We start from the raw sequence: 19,650 nt of genomic DNA, 5'->3' as shown, positions 1-19,650 counted from the left end.
TAGTGAAACCCGCTAAAAATACAAAAATTAGCTGGGCTTAGTGGCTCACGCCTGTACGCCCAGCTACTCGGGAGGCTGAGGCAGGAGAATCAATCACTTGAACCTGGGAGGCAGAGGTTGCAGTGAGCCGAGATCGCGCCACTGCACACCAGCCTGGGCGACAGAGTGAGACTGTCTCAAAAAAAAACAAAAAAACATGCAACGGACTCAAAGATGCACACATCAAAACTATGTACGCGCACACAGACTCTGATACAGAGGTACAGACACAAAAAGGTACCGATGTAAAAGCACAAAGGCAGGCCCAGCTACACTCCCGTCAACAAACCACGGAACCTAAATTCAGACTTGGTGGAGCGCAAAACCTCGCAGCCTCAGGGGCACTCTCGCCGGGGGCGGGACCAGAAGGGGGTGGGGCCTCTCAGGTCGAGGCGGGGTTAAGGGTCATAAGGCGGAGGCGCGCCCAAGATGGCGGCCTCCACGTGTGACATGTTCTCCTTCTGCGTGGGCGTGGCGGGCCGCGCCCGGGTCTCCGTGGAAGTCCGTTTCGTGAGCAGCGCCAAGGTGAGGTCGGGGCTGGTCCTGCCGGGAGCCTCAGCCCAGTCCGGCCATGGAGACAGCCCCGCAGGACTCCATACCCGGAGCCCAGAGAGTTCTGTGCCGCTCGGACGCTACGGCCCGGCCCTTGCTCGCGGCCCGGGGGCTCCCAGTCTGTCCCCGCGCGCAGGCTCGTGGCGCGGTCACGCGATACACTCGGGTCTCCGGAGTCTCCGTGCGCATTTCCTCCCAGAGGAATCCGGCCAGCCGGCCGGACGCCCTGCTGTGGCTGCTCGGGGCGGGGCTAGGGGGCTTTGCTGCTGGGTCCCTGGAACGGTGGGCGGGGACGTGCTGGGCAGAGAGAACTGAGGTATAAAAGAGTGGGTCCTCGCGAACTTAATGTGTGAGATTTGGGTGAGGGGATGAGGAGAGAGGCCAAGACCCTTTACGAAGGTCCTTGGAATGCTGAGGAATTTGGACCAGAGTCCAAAGGCCGTGGGGGCATTGGGAGAGTTTTTAGCAGGAAGGTGACATGACTTTGTCGTTTTTATTGTGTTCCAAAAGTTCATTGTAGAAAAAATAGAAAATGCACGTAAGAAAATATAAGAAAGAAAATATAAAAATCACTCATACTTCTATACTTGTGTAAACATGTGTACGTTAAAATTACATTTTTAGAAACTGCTTTTTGATGCAGCAGTGAATCTTTTGATATCAAGCCTATTTCTACATATTAATTTTTTTTTTTTTTTTTTTGAGACGGAGTCTCGCTCTGTCGCCCAGGCTGGAGTGCAGTGGCGCAATCTCGGCTCACTGCAAGCTCCGCCTCCCGGGTTCACGCCATTCTCCTGCCTCAGCCTCTCCGAGTAGCTGGGACTACAGGCGCCCGCCACCACGCCCTGCTAATTTTTTGTATTTTTAGTAGAGACGGGGTTTCACCGTGGTCTCGATCTCCTGACCTCGTGATCCGCCCGCCTCGGTCTCCCAAAGTGCTGGGATTACAAGCGTGAGCCACCGCGCCCGGCCTCTACATATTAATTTTTAAGAGCTGAGTGGTAGCTTCTTCCGTGAGAGGGCCACAGTTCACTCAACCAACCCGTTATTAATGGACCCTTTATTGTTGTATGGTATTTTTCATCCCCGGAGTCAAAAGTCTTAGAGCTCATTTTCTCTGCAAACATCCTTTTGTTTTGTCCAGCAGTGTTTTTTTCCTAGTTATCTTTGCCTGCTGATATGTGCAAAATTATATTTGTTCTCATTTACGTTTCTCTGGTTACTAGTGAGGTTGAATAATTTATCCTGTGTAGTGGCTGTGTGTATCGTTGGTTCTTGCCCAAGATGTAAGACCTCTAGTTGTCTGTCATCCGCTCTCAGCGTCATCATATTGATCTAGTTTCCCAGCTCAGCCTTCCTTGCCCCCTTTCTGCTTCAGAGGTATCTGGAGCACTCTGCTCCTTCCCTGGTAACTCAGCTTCCCCACATCCTTGGTCTCCTTACCTGTTCGTATGTCCATCTCCGTAGTCTCTAGTGCTCCTGGGTGGCCACAGTTTGAAGGTGTCTCAGTTCCATCATTCTTGGTTTGCAGTGATATTCTTCACCTTTTTCTTCATTAGCCCCCAGTCTCTCAACCCCTTCCTTTCTTCATTTCTTCCCTCTCACTTCATCACTTCAGCCACTCTCCTTGCACAGTTTTCCTGTCCCAGGCTTCTATCAAGGCCCCAGCCGATCGCCCTCTCCTTGCCTACATCTGATCTGCTGCTGGAGAAAATAACATACCTGCCTGGACTTGGTAACAGCATGGATTATCCTGGGCTTTTTGCTTCTCTATTCAAATGAGATTGGTTTGTGATTTTTTTCTCTGTGTTATTTTCCTCAAGTTACCACATGAGGGTTATACGTGGGTTTTTTTTTGTAAAACAGAAAAGCTTTCTGTGTTTTTTGTCATTACATTGTTTAAATAGCATGAACATTATTTATTCTTTAAAGGTTTGAGAGAATTGGGTCATGAAACTATATAGACCAGGGGCCTCAAGTGGGAATAGTTTTTGACTACTTTTTATTGCTTCTGTGGATAGGAATGACTTTTCAAAAATTTATCAACTTTTATGCCACAGACATGACCAATCAGAACAGAAACCTCACCAGGTCCAGTGGAAGCCAGCTGGATTACCATACTGGTGCACTAGCTGGGTAGCAGCATGGCTTATTGTGGGCTTTCTTATTTTAATCAAGATTTTAAAATCTACTACATAGTCTGCCCGGGCATGGTGGCTCATTCCTGTAATTCCAGCGCTTTCGGAGGCCGAGGTGGGCTGATAACTTGAGGTCAGGAGTTCAAGACCAGTCTGGCCAACATGGTGAAACCCTGTCTCTACTAAAAATACAAAAATTAGGCCGGGCGCGGTGCCTCACGCCTGTAATCCCAGCACTTTGGGAGGCCGAGGCGGGCAGATCACTTGAACCTGATGTCAGGAGTTCGAGACCAGCCTGACCAACATGGTGAAACCCCATCTCTACTAAAAATACAAAAATTAGCCGGGCGTGGTGGTGCACGCCTGTAATCCCAGCTACCTGAGGCCAAGGCACGAGAATTGCTTGAACCCGGGAGGCAGAGGTTGCAGTGAGCTGAGGTTGTGCTACTGCACTCCAGCCTGGGCAACAGAGAGAGACTCTGTCTCAAAAAAAAAAAAAAAAAAAAAAGTCTATTACATAGTCTTAGAGTTTTGCACCTTTTTTTTTTTTTATAGAGATGGGGTCTTGCTATGTTGCCCAGGCTGGTCTCGAACTCCGGGGCTCAAGCGATCCTTCATCCTCGCGTCCCAAAGTGCTAGATTTACAGGCCTGAGCCACCATACCCAGCCTGCACGATTTTTTCTTAAAACTTTTTTTTCAAATTGGAAGTATGTATGGTTTGTCCCCTTTCCATTCAGGTTCAGTGCTCTCCAACCTTCTTTTTTTTTTTTTTTTTTTTTTTTTTTTGAGATGGAGTCTCACTCTGTCGCCCAGGCTGTAGTGCAGTAGTGCAATCTTGGCTCACTGCAACCTCTGCCTCCTGGGTTCAAGTGATTCTCCTGCCTCAGCCTTCCGAGTAGCTGGGACTACAGGCGAACACCACCATGTACAGCTAATTTTTGTATTTTTAGTAGAGACAGGGTTTCACCATATTGGTCAGGCTGATCTTGAACTCTTGACCTCATGATCCGTCTGCTTTAGCCTCCCAAAGTGCTGGGATTACAAGCGTAAGCCACTGCGCCCAGCCCAACCTTAATATTATGAGTTAGAGCTCTGTTTTCCTTGAAATATGCTCATCAGTTTTGGGAATGACTTTATAAAGGGACAACTCTTGATTCTTTTCTCTTTGTTTTGATTACTAAATATTTTCTGCATTTAGACCTTCACAAAGAGGGAGATCCATGTTTGTACAATATTGAAATTTGAGATTGTCAGAAATAATGTGAGTCCCTGTTCATATTGTCCCATAGAGGAAGGCCAAATTTTCAGTTTGCTAGATTGGGACGGGATACAAGGCATGGGGGGAAGGGCTTCCAGGAAGCCAGGCAAGGGTGTGCCCAGGGCTTTGCCTCCTGGTTTTGTTTCACCTGTCCCATTCTACTGTGTGATAGAGCTTCCAGAGTTGTTCACAAGGTTGAGATTTTTCGCTCTGAGTTTGAGAGGCAACCCTATCTGGCCTTCTAAGCAGGCAGGGAGCTACCTGGGAGGCAACACTGACAGGTCATTTTACTTTGGTGTCAAGCATTTTTTTCCTCTCCTTTTGTTGTGGCAGCTCAGTGTTGACAGGGCTCCACACGTCTTCTTTGAGTAGTGGGAGTATGTGCCCAGTAAGGCCAGTAACTGCCTGGGTTCTGAAGCCATGTGCTGAGTCCTTTTGCACATTTGAGAGATGGCAGTTCAGAGGTTGTTTTCTCATCCTTCATCCTTTACATGATGTATGTAGTGTTTCAGACCAGTGCTTCTCAAACTAACATGCATATGAATCACCTGGGCATCTTGTTACGATGCAGATTCTGATTCAGCAGGTCTGGGCTGGGGCCCAAGAGTCTGCATTTCTAACAGAGTCCTAGGTGATGCCCATGTTGCCAGCCCCTGTACCTCTCATTGAGTAGGAAGAAGCTAGAGCTCATAAGGTCCATTCATCTGTGCTATATCGTTACACCCTGGAAACTACCTTGTAGGTATTATTATAATGCTCACTTTTCAAACGGGAAACAGATGTAAAGTGAAGCAGTTGGCTCAAAGCTTCACAGCAAGTTAATGTTAGGACTGGTACTAGTATTAGCTCCTTTCTTTCAGTGCAACCCCCAAGGACTTGTTGGATGCCAGGCACTGTGCTAGGTGCTGTGGGTATTCAGCTGACCAAGGAAGAGGGCACATTCTCCCCCAAACAAGGCTTCCCTGTCCCATGGTGTAGGATTTCTCTGCAACCCTGTGTAGCAACACCACTGCCAGGATCCTGGAGTGGCATGTGGCTGACTCAGAGATGAGTGCCCTGCCTTTACCAGCTCCTGGTACTGGAGGCCCCAGCCTGCTATAAGCCTTGGCCCTGCTCTGGCCATACTCAGAAAAATTCTCTGAGTAATCTGAGATGGCTGCCATGGTGGCTCCCTCCCTGTTCCAGGCCTTCTGCTCTGAATGGACTGAAAGGGATGCAACTGAAAATAACTTAGAGCTGTATTTCTAGAGGAGAAAGTTATGGAGGGTGCTGACCACTCTCCATGGACTCACAGAGGCAGAGGCCTCTCCTAAGAGTGAGGCATATGGGAGTGAGGCTGGATGGCCTCCTGGAAGCTCTTGGAGCTATGTCTTCTGTTCCTTCTTACGGCCATCCTATTCCTCTGCCCTCTTAGGGAAAGGGGCTGTTTGCCACCCAGCTGATCCGGAAGGGGGAGACCATCTTCGTAGAACGGCCCCTGGTGGCTGCCCAGTTTCTCTGGAATGCACTTTATCGCTACCGAGGTGAGTACATCTCTCCTACTCCTCATGGCCCAGTCACCTTTGTGCATGGAAGTGAGCTGCAAAAATCCCTACTGGCGGACGTCTCTGGAACTCTGGGTGTTGGGAGGAAATGCTGTCTTCCATTGAAGGACTGTGCCTGAGAACCACGCCTCTGTCCAGTCTCAGGTGTTTGAGGCTTATTCCTGTGGTGGGAGGCTCTTCAGATGTGCTCCCTGAGGGAGCGCAGCAGGACTCAGGCGAGTTTGATTCCATGGTATGAGGGACGTCATGCTGAAGGCCCGGTGCCAAAGTGGAGTCCTCCACCAAGAGGAGGCTACATGGCCCTTGTTCAAAGAAGGCTGAGTTAGGGGTGAGCACAAGTAGGATGCCCTTAGCTTTGCTGGCCACATGCTTTTTTCACATTTTTCTTTTTTTGGGGTTGGGGGGAGGGGGACGGAGTTTCGCTCTTGTCACCCAGGCTAAAGTGCAGTGGTGTGATCTCGGCTCTCTGCAACCTCTGCCTCCTAGGTTCAAGCAATTCTCCTGCCTCAGCCTCCCGAGTAGCTGGGATTACAGGCACGCACAACCATGTCCGGCTAATTTTTGCATTTTTAGTAGAAACGGGGTTTCAACATGTTGGCTAGGCTGGTTTTGAACTCCTAACCTCAGGTCCTTCACTTGCCTTGGCCTCCCAAAGTGCTGGGACTACAGGCATGAGCCACCGTGCCCGACCTACACATTTCTTAAGCTAGAGACACACAATGAAAGGAGGGTCAGTTGGCCCCAGAGTATGGGAAAAGCCCAGTTTCGGGATGGTAGGGGAGCCCCACAGAGTGAGTCTGATTAAGAAGCAGGGAGAGTTAGACAATAAGGGCCAGGAGGTCCTTGAGAGGGAGGAAGGGATCATCTACCTTGGGATGCACATGAAATAAATTCATTCATTCATTCATGCATGCATGTAATTATTCATTGACTCACTTCCCAAACTTTTATGAAACACTAGAATGGTGCCTGGCATATAGCAGGTGCTCCATAGGGCTGTGAAAGGGATAGATGTGGCCTCTGCTCTCAAGACATTGTTGTGTCTGGCTCTCACCCTCAGCCTGTGACCACTGCCTTCGGGCACTGGAGAAGGCAGAAGAGAATGCCCAGAGGCTGACCGGGAAACCAGGCCAGGTTCTGCCTCACCCAGAGCTGTGCACTGTGCGCAAGGACCTCCACCAGAACTGTCCCCATTGCCGAGTGAGTATTCTTGGGGAGTGTACCTGGAAGGGGGTGGGTGAGGGAGGCCTTAGCTGGAGTCCTCTGTGGGGAGACGAGCAACGACAGACCTGGTCATGGCCCTTGAAAACTACAATGTAGGATAAGATGTTGAAAAGGCTTGGTTATTGTTCCAGTTTCATCCTCCCTGGCACAGTTACATTGTCTGGAAAATGGGCTTGGTGGGAGCCTAGGTGTGCCTTTCACATGTCCCCAGAGCACCCTGTGTTTTCTCTTCTCATAATACATCTGAGCTACAGCTCAGGGGCTATTTGTGGAAGGAATGCAGTTAGAGGAGGTGATCCTAGGGCCAGATCCTAGGGTACTGACCTCTATCCCACCTAACAGGTGATGTACTGCAGTGCAGAATGTCGGCTGGCAGCCACTGAGCAATACCACCAGGTCCTGTGCCCAGGCCCCTCCCAGGATGACCCCTTGCATCCTCTCAATAAGCTTCAGGAGGCATGGAGGTAGGTCTCTTTTCCTCTCTTCTTTCTTTATCCTTTCCTCCCTGGTTGCCTGCCTGGGCTCATCAGGTGTTGCCGTCTTTCTTAAGTTACAATTCCCTGGATTTTTCTTCCTTTCTTAGGGTTAAACAGAAGTCACATAACCCTATCCCCTGCTTTTAATCTGGGCTGTCAGTCCTTCTGTCCTTAGCATTTAACACTCTCCCAGAAAGAGCCCCATTAAGCCAATAGGGATGCAAAGTCTTGCCTAAGTCCTTGTCTATGACTTTCTTGGTAATTGACGGAATTGGTAGGAAGTTTTCTCTGTACCAGTCAGACTCGGCTTTTCTGAGCTCAGCTACTAGGGAGAGAATTTCTAGGCCAATCTTTTTTCTCTTTCCCCAGGAGTATTCACTACCCACCTGAGACTGCAAGCATCATGTTGATGGCCAGGATGGTGGCCACCGTGAAGCAGGTGAGCCCACCCAACCCTCTCAGGGAAGCTGACTTTGGTCCCATTCAACCTTTGGTCTCAGTCTTTTCCTCCCCTCAAAGCCCTAGCTTGGATGCAGAGTTCTTCCTGGCCTTCCCAAAGGAGAGTTCCTTGCTATGTAAAACCTTAGGAATGCGCTAAACATAAAACAGGCATAGGGAGTGGAGAGCTCATTTTGCCTGTAGTCTTTTTTTTTTTTTTTTAAACTTAAAGACCAGTGTGATAGTATGCCTGTAGTTTCTGATATAGAAGATGCCTTGTGCAGCAGCAATTCATGCATTTGATTTATAAGCACCACTTTTTCAGGATTGTGTCTTACATAAAGCGAGAGAAGCCACTCTAACTGCCCTTCTATTAATATTGTTCCTCAGCCTCTTTCTCCTGTTTTCCAAGTGTTGTTGAATTGGCTGTCTTGGCTCCAACTGGGGAAATGGTTGGGGGTGGGCAGCATTGGGAGGAAGCCTCAGGCAGAGGAAGGGCCCCTATAAGTTCCTGTGTGGTGGTATTTCCCAAGTGGGCGGGAGTGTCAGTGAGAAGGTGGGTGTCTGTGACCCTTAAGTATGTTTGTTCACTGCAGGCGAAGGACAAGGACTGTTGGATCAGACTCTTTTCCCAGTTCTGTAACAAAACAGCCAATGAAGAGGAGGAAATTGTCCACAAACTTCTGGGAGACAAATTCAAGGTTATTATTCTCCCGTGGCCTGTCTCCTTCCCTCCCCAAATATCCTAGGATGTCTCTGGCCATCTGTGGGGAGCACCATATTCGATCACTTCTGAGCTACAGGAAGGAGTTAGAACTTGGGTCCAGAAATCGATTCAGAGGACTTACGTTCCTGCCACTGTTTACTTCATGACCTCATGTGGACCTACAGTTGGGAAGTGGGGTGACAACAGAGGAAGGGCGTGTCGGATGCCCTGCCCTGAAAGTGCTCCCTAACTGGTGTTAGAAGGCAGGACTTGTCATAGGATAGCAGTGGGCAAATCAGGTAGAATGGAGACTGGAGGGTTGTGGGGCCACAGAATCAGAGAGCAGTGTGAAACTGCCCATGTCCTGAGTGCCCATTCCCAATCAAAGAGTATGGATCCTCACTGAGGACAGCAGACTTCCCTGCAGGAGCTACCTGAGGGTGGAGGCAGGTGTGTACAAGGTTTGCATCTGGGTTGGGCCCTGTTGCACTGAACTTACAGGAAGGGAGTGGGACAGCCCAGCTGGTCTGGAGGCCAGGTCAAGGGACATTTGATGGTGGTGTGGATAGACATTTCAGGCTGCCTCAGCCTTGCTGGTACAAGTGCTGGAAAATGGAGAGAAATTTGGGTTTGCCACCCCGGGTTGGAACAGGCCGGCAGACTGCCAAAGCTCTTTGGAGGTAAACTCTGTGGCCTTCCTTTGCCCCTACGGAAAGCTCAGTCTACAGAGCTGGCCCTTTTTCCTTCCCTCCCCTAGTTGCCTGGGCCCTGCCTGGGTGCTAATGGGAAATCCTCAGGGATACAAGTCTCTCCCTGCTTCCCCTAAACCAGGGCCAACTGGAACTTCTGCGGAGACTCTTCACAGAGGCCCTCTATGAGGAAGCAGTCAGCCAGGTGAGTGAGGAGAGGGTGGGACCAGTGGCCTCCTTGTTACTCCAGCTCTCCAGGAGCAACCAGGTCATCATCTCCTACAGGGACAGCTGAGCCAAAGCCGACTTGGTCTTCTGGAGTTGGGACGAGCCTGACTCACAGAAGGCTTCCCGAACAGGGAGTCCAATTGGAAGAAAAGCCAGTGGCTGTAATGAGCGCTCATCTCTTTTTTCCCCCAACAGTGGTTCACTCCAGATGGATTCCGGTCTCTCTTTGCTCTTGTTGGGACCAATGGCCAAGGAATCGGGACCAGGTTAGAATGTTCCAGAGCTGTTGAAGTTACTCTCAGGGGTGGGAAACTGATTGAGGAAGGTAGCCACAGTTCCTTTCAAGACTGGGATGGGGTAGGGTGGGACTCTGGACAGATCACTGAACTGGATATAGTGGTGGGAATCAGAATGAGGCATTGGAATCTGTTTTGGGGAGCCTCTGTTGGGGAAGATGGGCCCCCACCTGGAGAATGAAATGGGGTGGGGATGGGAGACCCTTCTTCCTGGGCTTAACTTGCCTGGATGTGGAGAGCCCTGTGACCTGGGCTTCCACCTCCCCAACCATGGGCTGCCTGGGACTCCCAGCTCCCTAAGCCAGTGGGTCCATGCCTGTGACGCTCTGGAGTTGAAGCCTCAGGACCGTGAGCAGCTTGACACCTTCATTGACCAGCTGTACAAGGACATCGAGGCAGGTTGGTGAGATAGGGCGTTGGCCTCACCCAACCATGGCGACATCCCCAGTCAGATGGTGGACACAAAGTCTTTCCCCAGGGTGCTCTGAATTAATGGTAGGGGAAGGTAATCCCTTTGTGCCCGTGGGGAGCTTCAGATCTGTCCACAGGGCACACAGGTGAGAAACAGCCCCAAGATGTATCCAGAGGCTTGATGCTGGGAGGAGGGGGTGCTGGATAAATAGGATGTCTTGTAGACAGAAAAGCAAGGCTTCTGTCTTGGAGAGGCAAGTTTAGGTAAGATGGTAGGGACTGATGCCTTAGTGTGGTGGGGTTGCAGGACTGTGGAGACAGTGCCTGTCCTTGTAAGCCTCATTTCCTTTTCCTGCCTTTAAAAATGGGTAGAATAATGTCTGTGTATTACTGTCTTACAGCAACTGGAGAGTTTCTTAACTGTGAAGGATCTGGCCTCTTTGTGCTTCAGAGCTGCTGTGAGTCATGGCGTTGAGGAGGGATGGTCCCAGGCGCTTCTGCCTTTGCCAGGTGGCCTTGCAGCCACAGTTTATCTTTCTCAGTTGGCCCTTTCTAGGCTGGTAGGGTTGAGTCTGGGAGCCCCATTAGGTCTGAGCTCCCACAGGAATTCCCCTGGGCCTTTTTGTTCTATCATTTTTTTCATTTGTTCATCCAACTGTTTGTGCTATAATACCTGCTTATACATAAAACCTTACAGTAGGCCAGGCCCTGTACTAAGGCAGGCACAGAGCTCTGATTCTTGCAAAGGGATGCATGGGCTTTGCACCATTACTGCCTTGTGAGATTTGGGAGTACTGGGAGCCCAGGCTAGAGGGCGAGTCTCATCAGCACCTGATGAGGAGGGGCAGATTCAGCTCAGACAACTGCCTTTTCCAGACCTCAGCTTCCCACCCCCGGTTTACTCACTGCAAACTCCTCCTCCCAGGCTACAGAGCCACTCTACCCTCCCAAACTGGATTCTCAGAGGGCCTGTGTCAGCTGTTACTAGATGTCCAATAGCAGGCAGAACTGACTTAAGTGGTCTGGGGTGGGCATTCCTTCAGAGCCCTGTCCCTCCCTTTGTGAGACAGTGGGAACAAGACTGAGAATGAAGTTGGCCAGTCACAGCGGGTTGGAGTGGGAGTGCTGTGGAGTTCATTTGTGCTGTGCTATTTGGTCTTCAGGAAAGAACACTGGATGCAGAGTCTGGAAACTTGGGTTCTAAAACGTGCTCAGCCTTCGCAGGGATGAACAAGCAAGAAAGGACCCAGTGCTCTGCAGAATTGAGGCTATTATTTTTTTTAGTCAATAATCCTCATTATCTGCCTCTTATGATCCAGGCAACCACAGTTGTGTGCCCAATGCAGAGACCTCCTTTCCAGAAAACAACTTCCTTTTGCATGTCACTGCTCTGGAGGATATTAAGCCAGGAGAGGTGAGGGGGACCAGGAACAGTCAGGATGGGTGGGCAGTGGGCCCTGGAAGTTCTCTGCAGGGATCAGGAGCAACAGTGGCTAGAGTACCTTGAAATTCAGGCTGTTGGGTGGAATCCCCACATACCTTAGGGTCTGAGTCTTTCAGCTCATGGTTATGTTCTAACCCTACCTCGCTTTTTCGAAATATGACTCCAGAAAGCCTCAGGACAGTGTTTAGCCTCAGGACCTATGTGCTCAGATTCTTGTTCCCAGCTATCTTTTGGTCAAATGCAGATATGTAGTTTCTAAGAAAGCAGGAGATAGCTCTTTGTGGGTTTAGGGTCTTGTCTGTTAGTGCAGGCACAGTGGCTGGTTGAATCTTCTTCAGGGCAAGTAGCATCATACCAAGACCTCTGATCCCAGCTGCAGACCTTGGCCATTGACCGGCTTTCACCACGGCCCGAGGCTAACCACAGTCTCCTCTGTCTCAGGCACAGGCTGTTGGAGTCTTATAGTGGCCTGCCTACTGAAGGCACTGGGAACTGGATGATGGCAGCCAGCCCCTTCACTGAAGGGCAACGCAAGCCTGGCTCCTAGAGATGGGGCAGTGGTTGGAGATAGGATAGGTGTTGGGGAGGCCCTTATGCCGTTTAAAAGAGCACAGACCATCAGACTGCACTTCTCTGCCCTACAGGAGATTTGTATCAGCTACTTGGACTGCTGTCAGCGGGAGCGCAGCCGCCACAGCCGCCACAAGATCCTCAGGTGCCAGCTGGGGACATGGTTGTGCAGCTGGGCTCTGGGGTCCTCTATCCCATAGCTCCCTGACTTTTTCCCCTCACCATCCCCCACCGCTGCAGGGAGAACTATTTGTTTGTCTGTTCCTGTCCCAAATGCCTGGCAGAGGCTGATGAACCCAATGTGACCTCAGAAGAGGAAGAGGAAGAAGAGGAGGAGGAGGAGGAAGGAGAGCCAGAAGATGCAGAGCTGGGGGATGAGATGACTGATGTGTGATGTTGCCCTGCCCAGAAAGGGCCCTGCCCTAGACCCTGCCAGAAGAGGGGGCTCTTCCCCCAGAGAAGTGGCTCGGAGGGAACTTCCCACTCCCATTGCCTGCTTTCCCCATTCCAGCCCTCTCTGCTAGAGGGTAGGACAGAGCCTGGATCTCTGGCCCCAACCCCCACCAGACCTCATGCCCTGGACACTGCTGCTGAGTTGGCTCAGACTCTGCACTGGCACTGAGCCTTTCACAACTGGCCTCCCCTTGAGGTTCCTCCACTCTAGGGTTTGAGGGGCTGGAATCAGGGCCAGGGCCTAACAGTGTTTTTTCCCCTTGGCCCCACAGCCCATACTCACCCCTTCACCTGAGGCTCCTCCCCTTTCAACTTGCTGTTGATTTCTTTTGAGGGGTAAATCTGAGACCGAGTTCATTGAAGCAGAGACTCGAGGTGGTGAGGCGTCCTCACCTCCCCCTACCACAGCTGTGGCTAGTAAGGCAACTGCTTGACCACTGGCCCAGCAAGGAGAGGCGAGCAGGAGGATCTGGGCCTCCTGAGCCCCTTCCCTGAGGCTGTCTCCTGGGAATGCTGGACAGGGGGATTACTCCCCCCACCCACACCCCCATTTGGACATCTGGGGAAGTGGAGATTAACCCCTCCCCCAGACTCCAGAATCTTTGTAACTCGTGCCTTGCCTCTCAGGACCTGGCACAGTGGCTGGCCTTATGGAGTATGGAAAAGGCCTCTGCCTTCCTCAGGAGAGACACGTAGGGGGTCATCACCCTTTCTCACACCTGCTTCCCAATGAGCACTCAGCAGCATGGCTGAGACCTGGGGCTTGACAGGCCTGTGCTCCTTAGATTAGGATGCTCTGGTATTCCTGGGGCCAGTTAAAATGGGTCAGTGAGGGGCTCTCCTGGCCTCAATCTCCATCTTTAGGGTCTCCACAGAGGAACACTGAAGTCTTCCAGAAACCTCGAGGAGCTGGGCTAGATACTTGGAGAGTAGCCCTGTCTTGTCCCCTCCTACGCCCAGATTAGTACCACCCCTCTCACTCTTGGGTTGGATGCTATGGGAATTACAACCCATCACTCCCAATGCCTCCCTTTCCTGGAGGAGCCTGCTGCATTCTGCTGAGGGATCCCAGAGAGGGCAGGTGCCCACCCCACAGGCCCTTTCCTGGACCATGGAGCCACGTGGAACCTGTCTGGCCCCTTACCCATTGGGTTCTTACTCCTTCACAACGGTCAGCACTCCTCTCCCAACCCCCCTGCCCACTGTTCTCAATAAAATGTGAGTGGTGACAGGCCTCTGCAGGAATGCTTTGTGGCGAGTGGCTGGGCAGGCTGCCCCGGGCGTGCAGCAGTCACAGGTGGGTGCAAAGGGGTACCGATTAGACCAGGTAATGGTAGGAGATGGGAGCTCCAGGCTTACCAGCTTGGGCTCACCTCTGCTCTTATTTACACTCTGCTATGCAAATGTTCTAATGCCCAAGAGCGAGGGTCCTCTGAGGTCCAGTTTGGGTGGTTTTTAAATTTTGAGACAGGGTCTCACCTTGTCACCCAGGCTGGCGTGCAGCAATGCAATCATAGCTCACTACACCCTTGAACTCCTGGGCCCAAGTGATCCTCCCACCTCCGCCTCCTGAGCAGCTGGGACTATAAGCTCACGCCACCACACCCAGCTAATTTTTAATTTTTCTGTAGAAATTGGGTCTTGCTATGTTGTTGCCGAGGCTGGTCTTGAATTCTTGGCCTCAAGTGATCCTCCCACCTCAGCCTCCCAAAGTGCTGGGATTACAGGCATGGGCCACCATGCCTAGCCCTGAGGTCCAGTTTGGACCCCCAGTTCCAGGCTCTAAGATGAGTCTTCTGAGGGGCTGAACTCTGGCTTCCCAGGGCTTCCTTGGCTCCTAGCAGGAAGCTGTGCTGGGATCTAAGACTAGCAGTCTGAGCACTGGTCCCAAATGACCTGGGCCAGTCACTGTCCTCTGTGGGTGTTTCCTTTCCTCAGAACGACAGTATGGGACGAGATGAGTGAGTTTGAAAGTCCTGCCCACCTGTGTGCTCTTATTCTAGGACACAGTTGCAACCCTGATGAGAAGCTTTATTGCTAAAAAGTCAGTGAAGGTTTATTGAGTCCTCAAACACCAGCTCTTTAAACCACTCCAACAACTGCTGTGAAGGTCACTGTGCAGAGACCCTGGGTAGGGGAGGCTGGAGCCAGGTGAGTGTGACAGGTCACAGATGGCTCTCAGGCCACCTGCCTTCAGCTCCTTTTCTTTCAGGTTCTAGCCAGAAGCCCTGGGGCCTGTCTCTTGCCTCTTCTTGTAGCATGAGATACCCTTGGGGGCCCTGGGGAAGGGAAGGCCGGTGGTGTGGCTTCCCTTTCAGCCTAGCAATGCCCAAACCCTTCTCCTCTACCTGGCTCCACTTGTCCCCAAATGCTATTCCCAAATTCCAAGTAGCAAAATTCCTGGGTTTCCCCTTCCCAGCTCAGAGTCACTTATGGCTGGAATGTGGGACAAACTCTTCTACCAGAAGGTCCAGGGCGGTTGCAGCAGCTCAAAGGTGGGGATGCTGGTGACATTGACTGGGATGGAAATGATGGCCCATGGCAGCCCATGTTGTTCCAGAGAGCGGCGGATCATGTAGCTGGGAGGGCATGAAGAGAGGTGGTGATGGTCACTTTCTTGGTACCCCATCATGCCCCACTGTCCCCATCAACCTGGGAGTTCCAAAGCCCAAGAACTTTTTTTGCCCTCTAACCGAAGCACCCCAAGTTTGAGGCCTGCAAGAAGGGACTGGTGATTATCCCTGACCCAGTCATGGCGCCCAGCCTGGTGCTGATAAAGCCAGAGGCAAGAAGCCCTCACCCATCTCGGCCGAGCAGGAAGAGGGCGGGGATGTCAGCTGTACGCTGGGTACTGTCCTGGATCATCTCCACGTAGAAGCTGTCATTGTCAACCGCGTTGTCAGAGATGATCACTGCCCGCCCGCCGTGCTCCTGGACCACCCGAGTCTTGGAGAGGAAGGAGCAGCCCCTGGAAGAAGTGGTGATAAGACCAAAGGAAAGACAGGTCCTAGCTCCGCCTTCCCCAGACCATCACCCTGGGAGTATAGAAGGCAGACTATGAAGAATTTGTTATAAAGGCTCATAAGTAAATAGCTAAAAGCATGGATAATTTAAATACATTTCTTTTTTTTTTTTGGAGACAGGGTTTTGCTCTGTTGCCCAGGCTGTAGTGCAGTGATGCAGTGATGTGATCTCGGCTCACTACAGCCTTAACGTGGGGTCAAGCAATCCTCTCACTTCAGCCTCCTGAGTAGCTGGGACCACAGGTGTGCACCACTGCGCCCAGCTAATTTTTGTATTTTTTGTACAGACAGGATTTCTCCATATTGCCCAGGCTAGACATTTCTTAAAGACCCTTAAAAAGATGAAATTTTCAAAAACAGCTCTTTCAAAGCACTACCACCAATAATCCCAGAATCTGCCCTATGCCTGCCCACTCCTTACCCCCTCTCCACCAGAGCAATCTGGTCCTGGATGAAGAAACCGTTGCTGAGTTCCCCGCAGGCCTCTGGAGGTTCAGCGGGGACAAGGTGAATCTGCTCATACCTTGTGTGCTGAAAAACATTTAACATTTGGACAGGTGAGAGTGTAATGAGACACACCTGCTTTAGGACTGGGCTGACAATCCCATCTTATTGGCACCTTATAAAGTGTGAAGGAAACATGGAGTGGTTTCTGTATTGCCAGACACTTAAACATTTTTACTTAATTCTCGCAAAGGCCTATCTGGTTGTCCTACACCACCCTACCCTTCCATGAGATAGGCAGGGGAGTTGGTTGTAGATCCAGAGAGAAGAAATGACGTGCCTTAAGTCACACAGTTCGGAGGTAGAGCTGGCAGAGGAAGCTGGTGCTCTTGGCTTTTCACTTCATGTCCCCTAAAAAGACAACTTGTCCCTCCATGGTGCCTAGGTTTATATTATACTTGGGAGTAGCTGGAAGAGCTTCCTTTCTGTGCTGCAGCTCATGGAAGGCAGAGCTGATTCTGCATCCTTCCCTGTCCCAGCACTCAGGTGGGATGAGAGGGTCACTGCAGCTCAGTGAGGGGAAGGGGGAGGTTGAGGATCAGAGATCAGGGGCCTCCCTTAACTTACAAAGATACCACCAAAGTCCTTGGCAGGTGTGGCTGTGAAGATGTATCGAATGTCCCCAGGACTCAGCACTTGAAAGTACAAATAATCATGGATACGGAAGCCTGAAGGATAAAGAGTACAGGTAAGAAGCCTCCCAGGAACAAGCTGGTTCAGGTTCAGATCCCAGACCCTGTGTCTTCAGCTGGGCTGGCTATAGTCTGGGCTCAGGGTCCTGGCTTCAGCCAACGGGGTCCACTAGTGGCGGGGTTGGGGGCTAGATGATCTCTGTCCTGGGGAGGATAGAGTTGATGCAGAGTCAGTAACCCCAGAGGTTTATATCAGCTGCTGCTGCTTACACAGTAAGCCAGGAAAACTGAGAGCTCCAGGGTTAGTATTTTTGCTCTGAAGACCTGGGAGTTTCAGGGTAGAGATGTAGTGGCCTGCGTACAAAGCAATTCTCACTAAAATTTAAAAATTGACTTTCTGGTCCCACTGCCATCCCCTTAAGTCCAGTCACTATCATCTCTTGTCCTGACAGCTCAGCTTCTTACCTGGCCTCCCTGCCTCCATTCTTGCTCCCAAGCAACAACCAGAAATTGAAAACAGCAATTACGAGCACATCACCATACCTAGGGTTTCAATACCTTTCCATAATTGCCCTTTGCATTTAAAATTTAAACTCTTTTTAAACCGTGGCCTACAAGACCCTGTTTGCTGTGGCCCCTGGCTACTCTTCCAACCTCATCTCCTCCATCCTGTGTTCAAGCTACACTGGCCTTTCAGTTTCTTCACTTCTCTGGGTCTTTCTGCAGGCTGTTCCCTGAGCCTGGAAGGCCCCCTACTCCCACCCCACCCTACTTCCACCCCTTTACCTGACTCTTTCCTAGTCATCCTTCAGGTCATACCTTAAATGTCACTTCCTCAGAGAAAGTTTCTGCCTCGTGATTGCCTTCCCATACCTATTCAAATGTACTTTTTAATAAATGGGGACTTTCAACATAATTTGTAATTATACAGCTTTCATAACTTTTTCTTTTTTTGAGACAGGGTCTCACTTTATCACCCAGGCTGGAGTGCAGTGGCGCGATCTCGCCTCACAGCAACCACCACCTCCCAGGCTCAAGCGATTCTCATGCCTCAGCCTCCCAAATAGCTGGGACTACAGGTGTGCGCCACCATGCCTGGCTAATTGTTTTTGTATTTTTTAGTAGAGACAGGGTTTCGCCATGTTGCCCAGGCTGACTTTTTTTTCATTTTTTAAATAGGAATGGGGTCTCGCCTTGGTGCCAGGGCTTGTGATCCTCCCACCTTGGCTTACCAAAGTCCTGGGATTACAGGCGTGAGCTACCGCACCTGCCCTGGATTCATAATTTTTAAATATCTCCCTCTTCCACTTTGTAACTTCATTCAATGAAGAATCCCCAGTGTCTTGCATAGTGGCTACAATATAGGAATAGCCCTATAAAATTTCCTGAATGAATGAACAACTATATCTAGCTCCATAGCACCGAGGAAGATAATTTCCAGACAACTAGATTTTTCTGGGGCATAGGATCTTCTCCTCAGCATAAGTTTAATGTTGTATCTGGACTTGAGTCCCTGGTTTCCTTAAACCAGAGAGACTGCGGAATGTTGAAGGATGAAAACTGCTGTCATGGGCGGGCGCGGTGGTTCACGCCTGTAATCCCAGCACTTTGGGAGGCCAAGGCGGGCAGATCACGAGGTCAGGAGATCGAGACCATCCTGGCTAACACGGTGAAACCCCCGTCTCTACTAAAAATACAAAAAAAGTAGTTGGGCGTGGTGGTGGGTGCCTGTAGTCCCAGCTACTCGGGAGGCTGAGGCAGGAGAACGGCGTGAATCCAGGAGGTGGAGCTTGCAGTGAGCCGAGATCGCGCAACTGCACTCCAGCCTGGGCAACAGAGCAAGACTCTGTCTCAAAAAAAAAAAAAAAAGAAAAAAAAGAAAAGAAAAAAAAGAAAACTGCTGTCAACAAGTCCATTGGTCTATCAACAAACTACCAAGTCACTACTGTGTACCAAGGATGGGCAAGGATGGGATTGATTAAGGCTTTAGCTGTCTTTGTTTACTGCCCAAATCACAGCCATCAGTTAGAGCTCCCATGGCTTGGCACTGGGCTATACAGTTCTGGGAGTGGGGACTCCCACTCAGATACAAATACACCCCCAGAAAGCCTTCCTGGACTAGCGTCAAACTCACTCCCTCCTCCCCAACCCTTGCTTGCCTTTGGGTGTGCCTATTTGTGTAAGTTGTGGGTATACGTATGTGCTCACTTATGTGCATAGATGTATACATTTATGTGCTTGTGTAGGTGTAAACGGTTTGTGTGTGCCCACGTGTAGGAACGTGTGCTCCTGTACATGTGGATGCTCACATACATATCTCCAGCCTGTAGTATCTTTCCTTAGCTGTCCCTTCTGGTCGCACCCTAAGTCACCTGGGTCGGCGCTAGTGGGCGGGGAGGGGCGAGTGGGGAGATCTGCTTTGTCGTGGGAAGCTGAAGACTCTGAGCTTCAGCCTCAGGCTGCGCCCACTTTATGTCCCTGGACCACCACCCACTTATTCCGGCCGCCCGCTCCCAGACCTGTCCTGCTCTGAACTCGTAGGGTCCCCAAGGTGACCCTTGGCCCCCAACCCGAGACGCGCAAGCTGGACAGCCAGCCCCGCCCTGCAACGCAGTCCCACCCGTTGCCGCTCACCGTGGGCCGCGACGCACGCGGGGAGCCAGAGCACGAGACAACACCAGCCCGCGGCGCCGGGGACCATCTCCAGGGCCCGGCCCGGCGCCGCGTTTCCTCCAGCCGCGCGTCGCTCGCCGGACTTCAGCCTGACAGCTACTCCGGCCTCCCGCCCACATACCCGCTCTCGCCGCGGGCTGGACAACAGGAACGAGGCTCACGGCTGATTGGCTCTGACGCCTGCTCATGTAGCCACACTTTCCGCCTTTGCGCCTTAGCCTACTTCCTATTGGTCGAGAGAAGTGGAGCCGGGGGCTGATTGGCTTAAATTCTTAACAGCTACAGCCGGCCCTCGCGTCAGCCCCGCCCCAGCATTTCTCAGTTTGGACTCTACTCTCCCGGTCCTCGCTG

The 19,650-nt window shown here is 51.2% G+C and overlaps 2 protein-coding genes across 3 annotated transcripts; one reads left to right on the top strand and one right to left on the bottom strand.

The window, feature by feature from the left end:
• Positions 1–446: 446 nt before the first annotated feature.
• Positions 447–13,696, top strand: SMYD5 (SMYD family member 5). 2 transcript variants are annotated; one of them, XM_032176881.2, is made up of 13 exons: positions 447–564; positions 5,403–5,511; positions 6,593–6,732; positions 7,099–7,220; positions 7,602–7,671; positions 8,267–8,371; positions 9,208–9,270; positions 9,489–9,559; positions 9,882–9,988; positions 10,402–10,458; positions 11,320–11,414; positions 12,089–12,159; positions 12,255–13,696. In XM_032176881.2, exons 1-13 carry the CDS (start codon positions 469–471, stop codon positions 12,406–12,408), a joined length of 1,260 nt encoding a protein of 419 aa, XP_032032772.1. In that variant the 5' UTR covers positions 447–468; the 3' UTR covers positions 12,409–13,696. The 2 variants fall into 2 exon arrangements, with proteins under 2 accessions (XP_032032772.1, XP_032032771.2); XM_032176880.2 differs by lacking the exon at positions 447–564 and adding an exon at positions 759–907 and having other exon boundaries at positions 12,255–13,694.
• A 770-nt stretch (positions 13,697–14,466) lies between these two features.
• PRADC1 (protease associated domain containing 1) lies at positions 14,467–19,426 on the bottom strand. The gene is made up of 5 exons (XM_032176879.2): positions 19,261–19,426; positions 16,562–16,662; positions 15,912–16,021; positions 15,268–15,435; positions 14,467–15,046 (listed from the first exon to the last, which is right to left on the bottom strand). Exons 1-5 carry the CDS (start codon positions 19,325–19,327, stop codon positions 14,926–14,928), a joined length of 567 nt encoding a protein of 188 aa, XP_032032770.1. The 5' UTR covers positions 19,328–19,426; the 3' UTR covers positions 14,467–14,925.
• Positions 19,427–19,650: the final 224 nt, after the last annotated feature.

The sequence above is a fragment of the Hylobates moloch genome, unplaced genomic scaffold (genome assembly GCF_009828535.3).
Source record: "Hylobates moloch isolate HMO894 unplaced genomic scaffold, HMol_V3 SCAFFOLD_15, whole genome shotgun sequence".
Taxonomy (NCBI): Eukaryota; Metazoa; Chordata; class Mammalia; order Primates; family Hylobatidae; genus Hylobates; species Hylobates moloch.
The sequence above is the reverse complement of the archived record's forward strand: the minus strand, read 5'-3'. Positions and strand labels throughout refer to the sequence as shown.

Bases quoted from the DNA above. Each gene is read 5' to 3' on its own strand.
- SMYD5 (XM_032176881.2), top strand. From the start codon at position 469: ATGGCGGCCTCCACGTGTGACATGTTCTCCTTCTGCGTGGGCGTGGCG. The intron at 565-5,402 runs GTGAGGTCGGGG...CTGCCCTCTTAG, and splicing joins GTTTCGTGAGCAGCGCCAAG to GGAAAGGGGCTGTTTGCCAC. The intron at 9,271-9,488 runs GTGAGTGAGGAG...TTCCCCCAACAG, and splicing joins ATGAGGAAGCAGTCAGCCAG to TGGTTCACTCCAGATGGATT.
- PRADC1 (XM_032176879.2), bottom strand. From the start codon at position 19,327: ATGGTCCCCGGCGCCGCGGGCTGGTGTTGTCTCGTGCTCTGGCTCCCC. The intron at 16,022-16,561 runs GTAAGTTAAGGG...AATGTTTTTCAG, and splicing joins AGGACTTTGGTGGTATCTTT to CACACAAGGTATGAGCAGAT. The intron at 15,436-15,911 runs GTAAGGAGTGGG...CACTTCTTCCAG, and splicing joins ATTGCTCTGGTGGAGAGGGG to GGGCTGCTCCTTCCTCTCCA.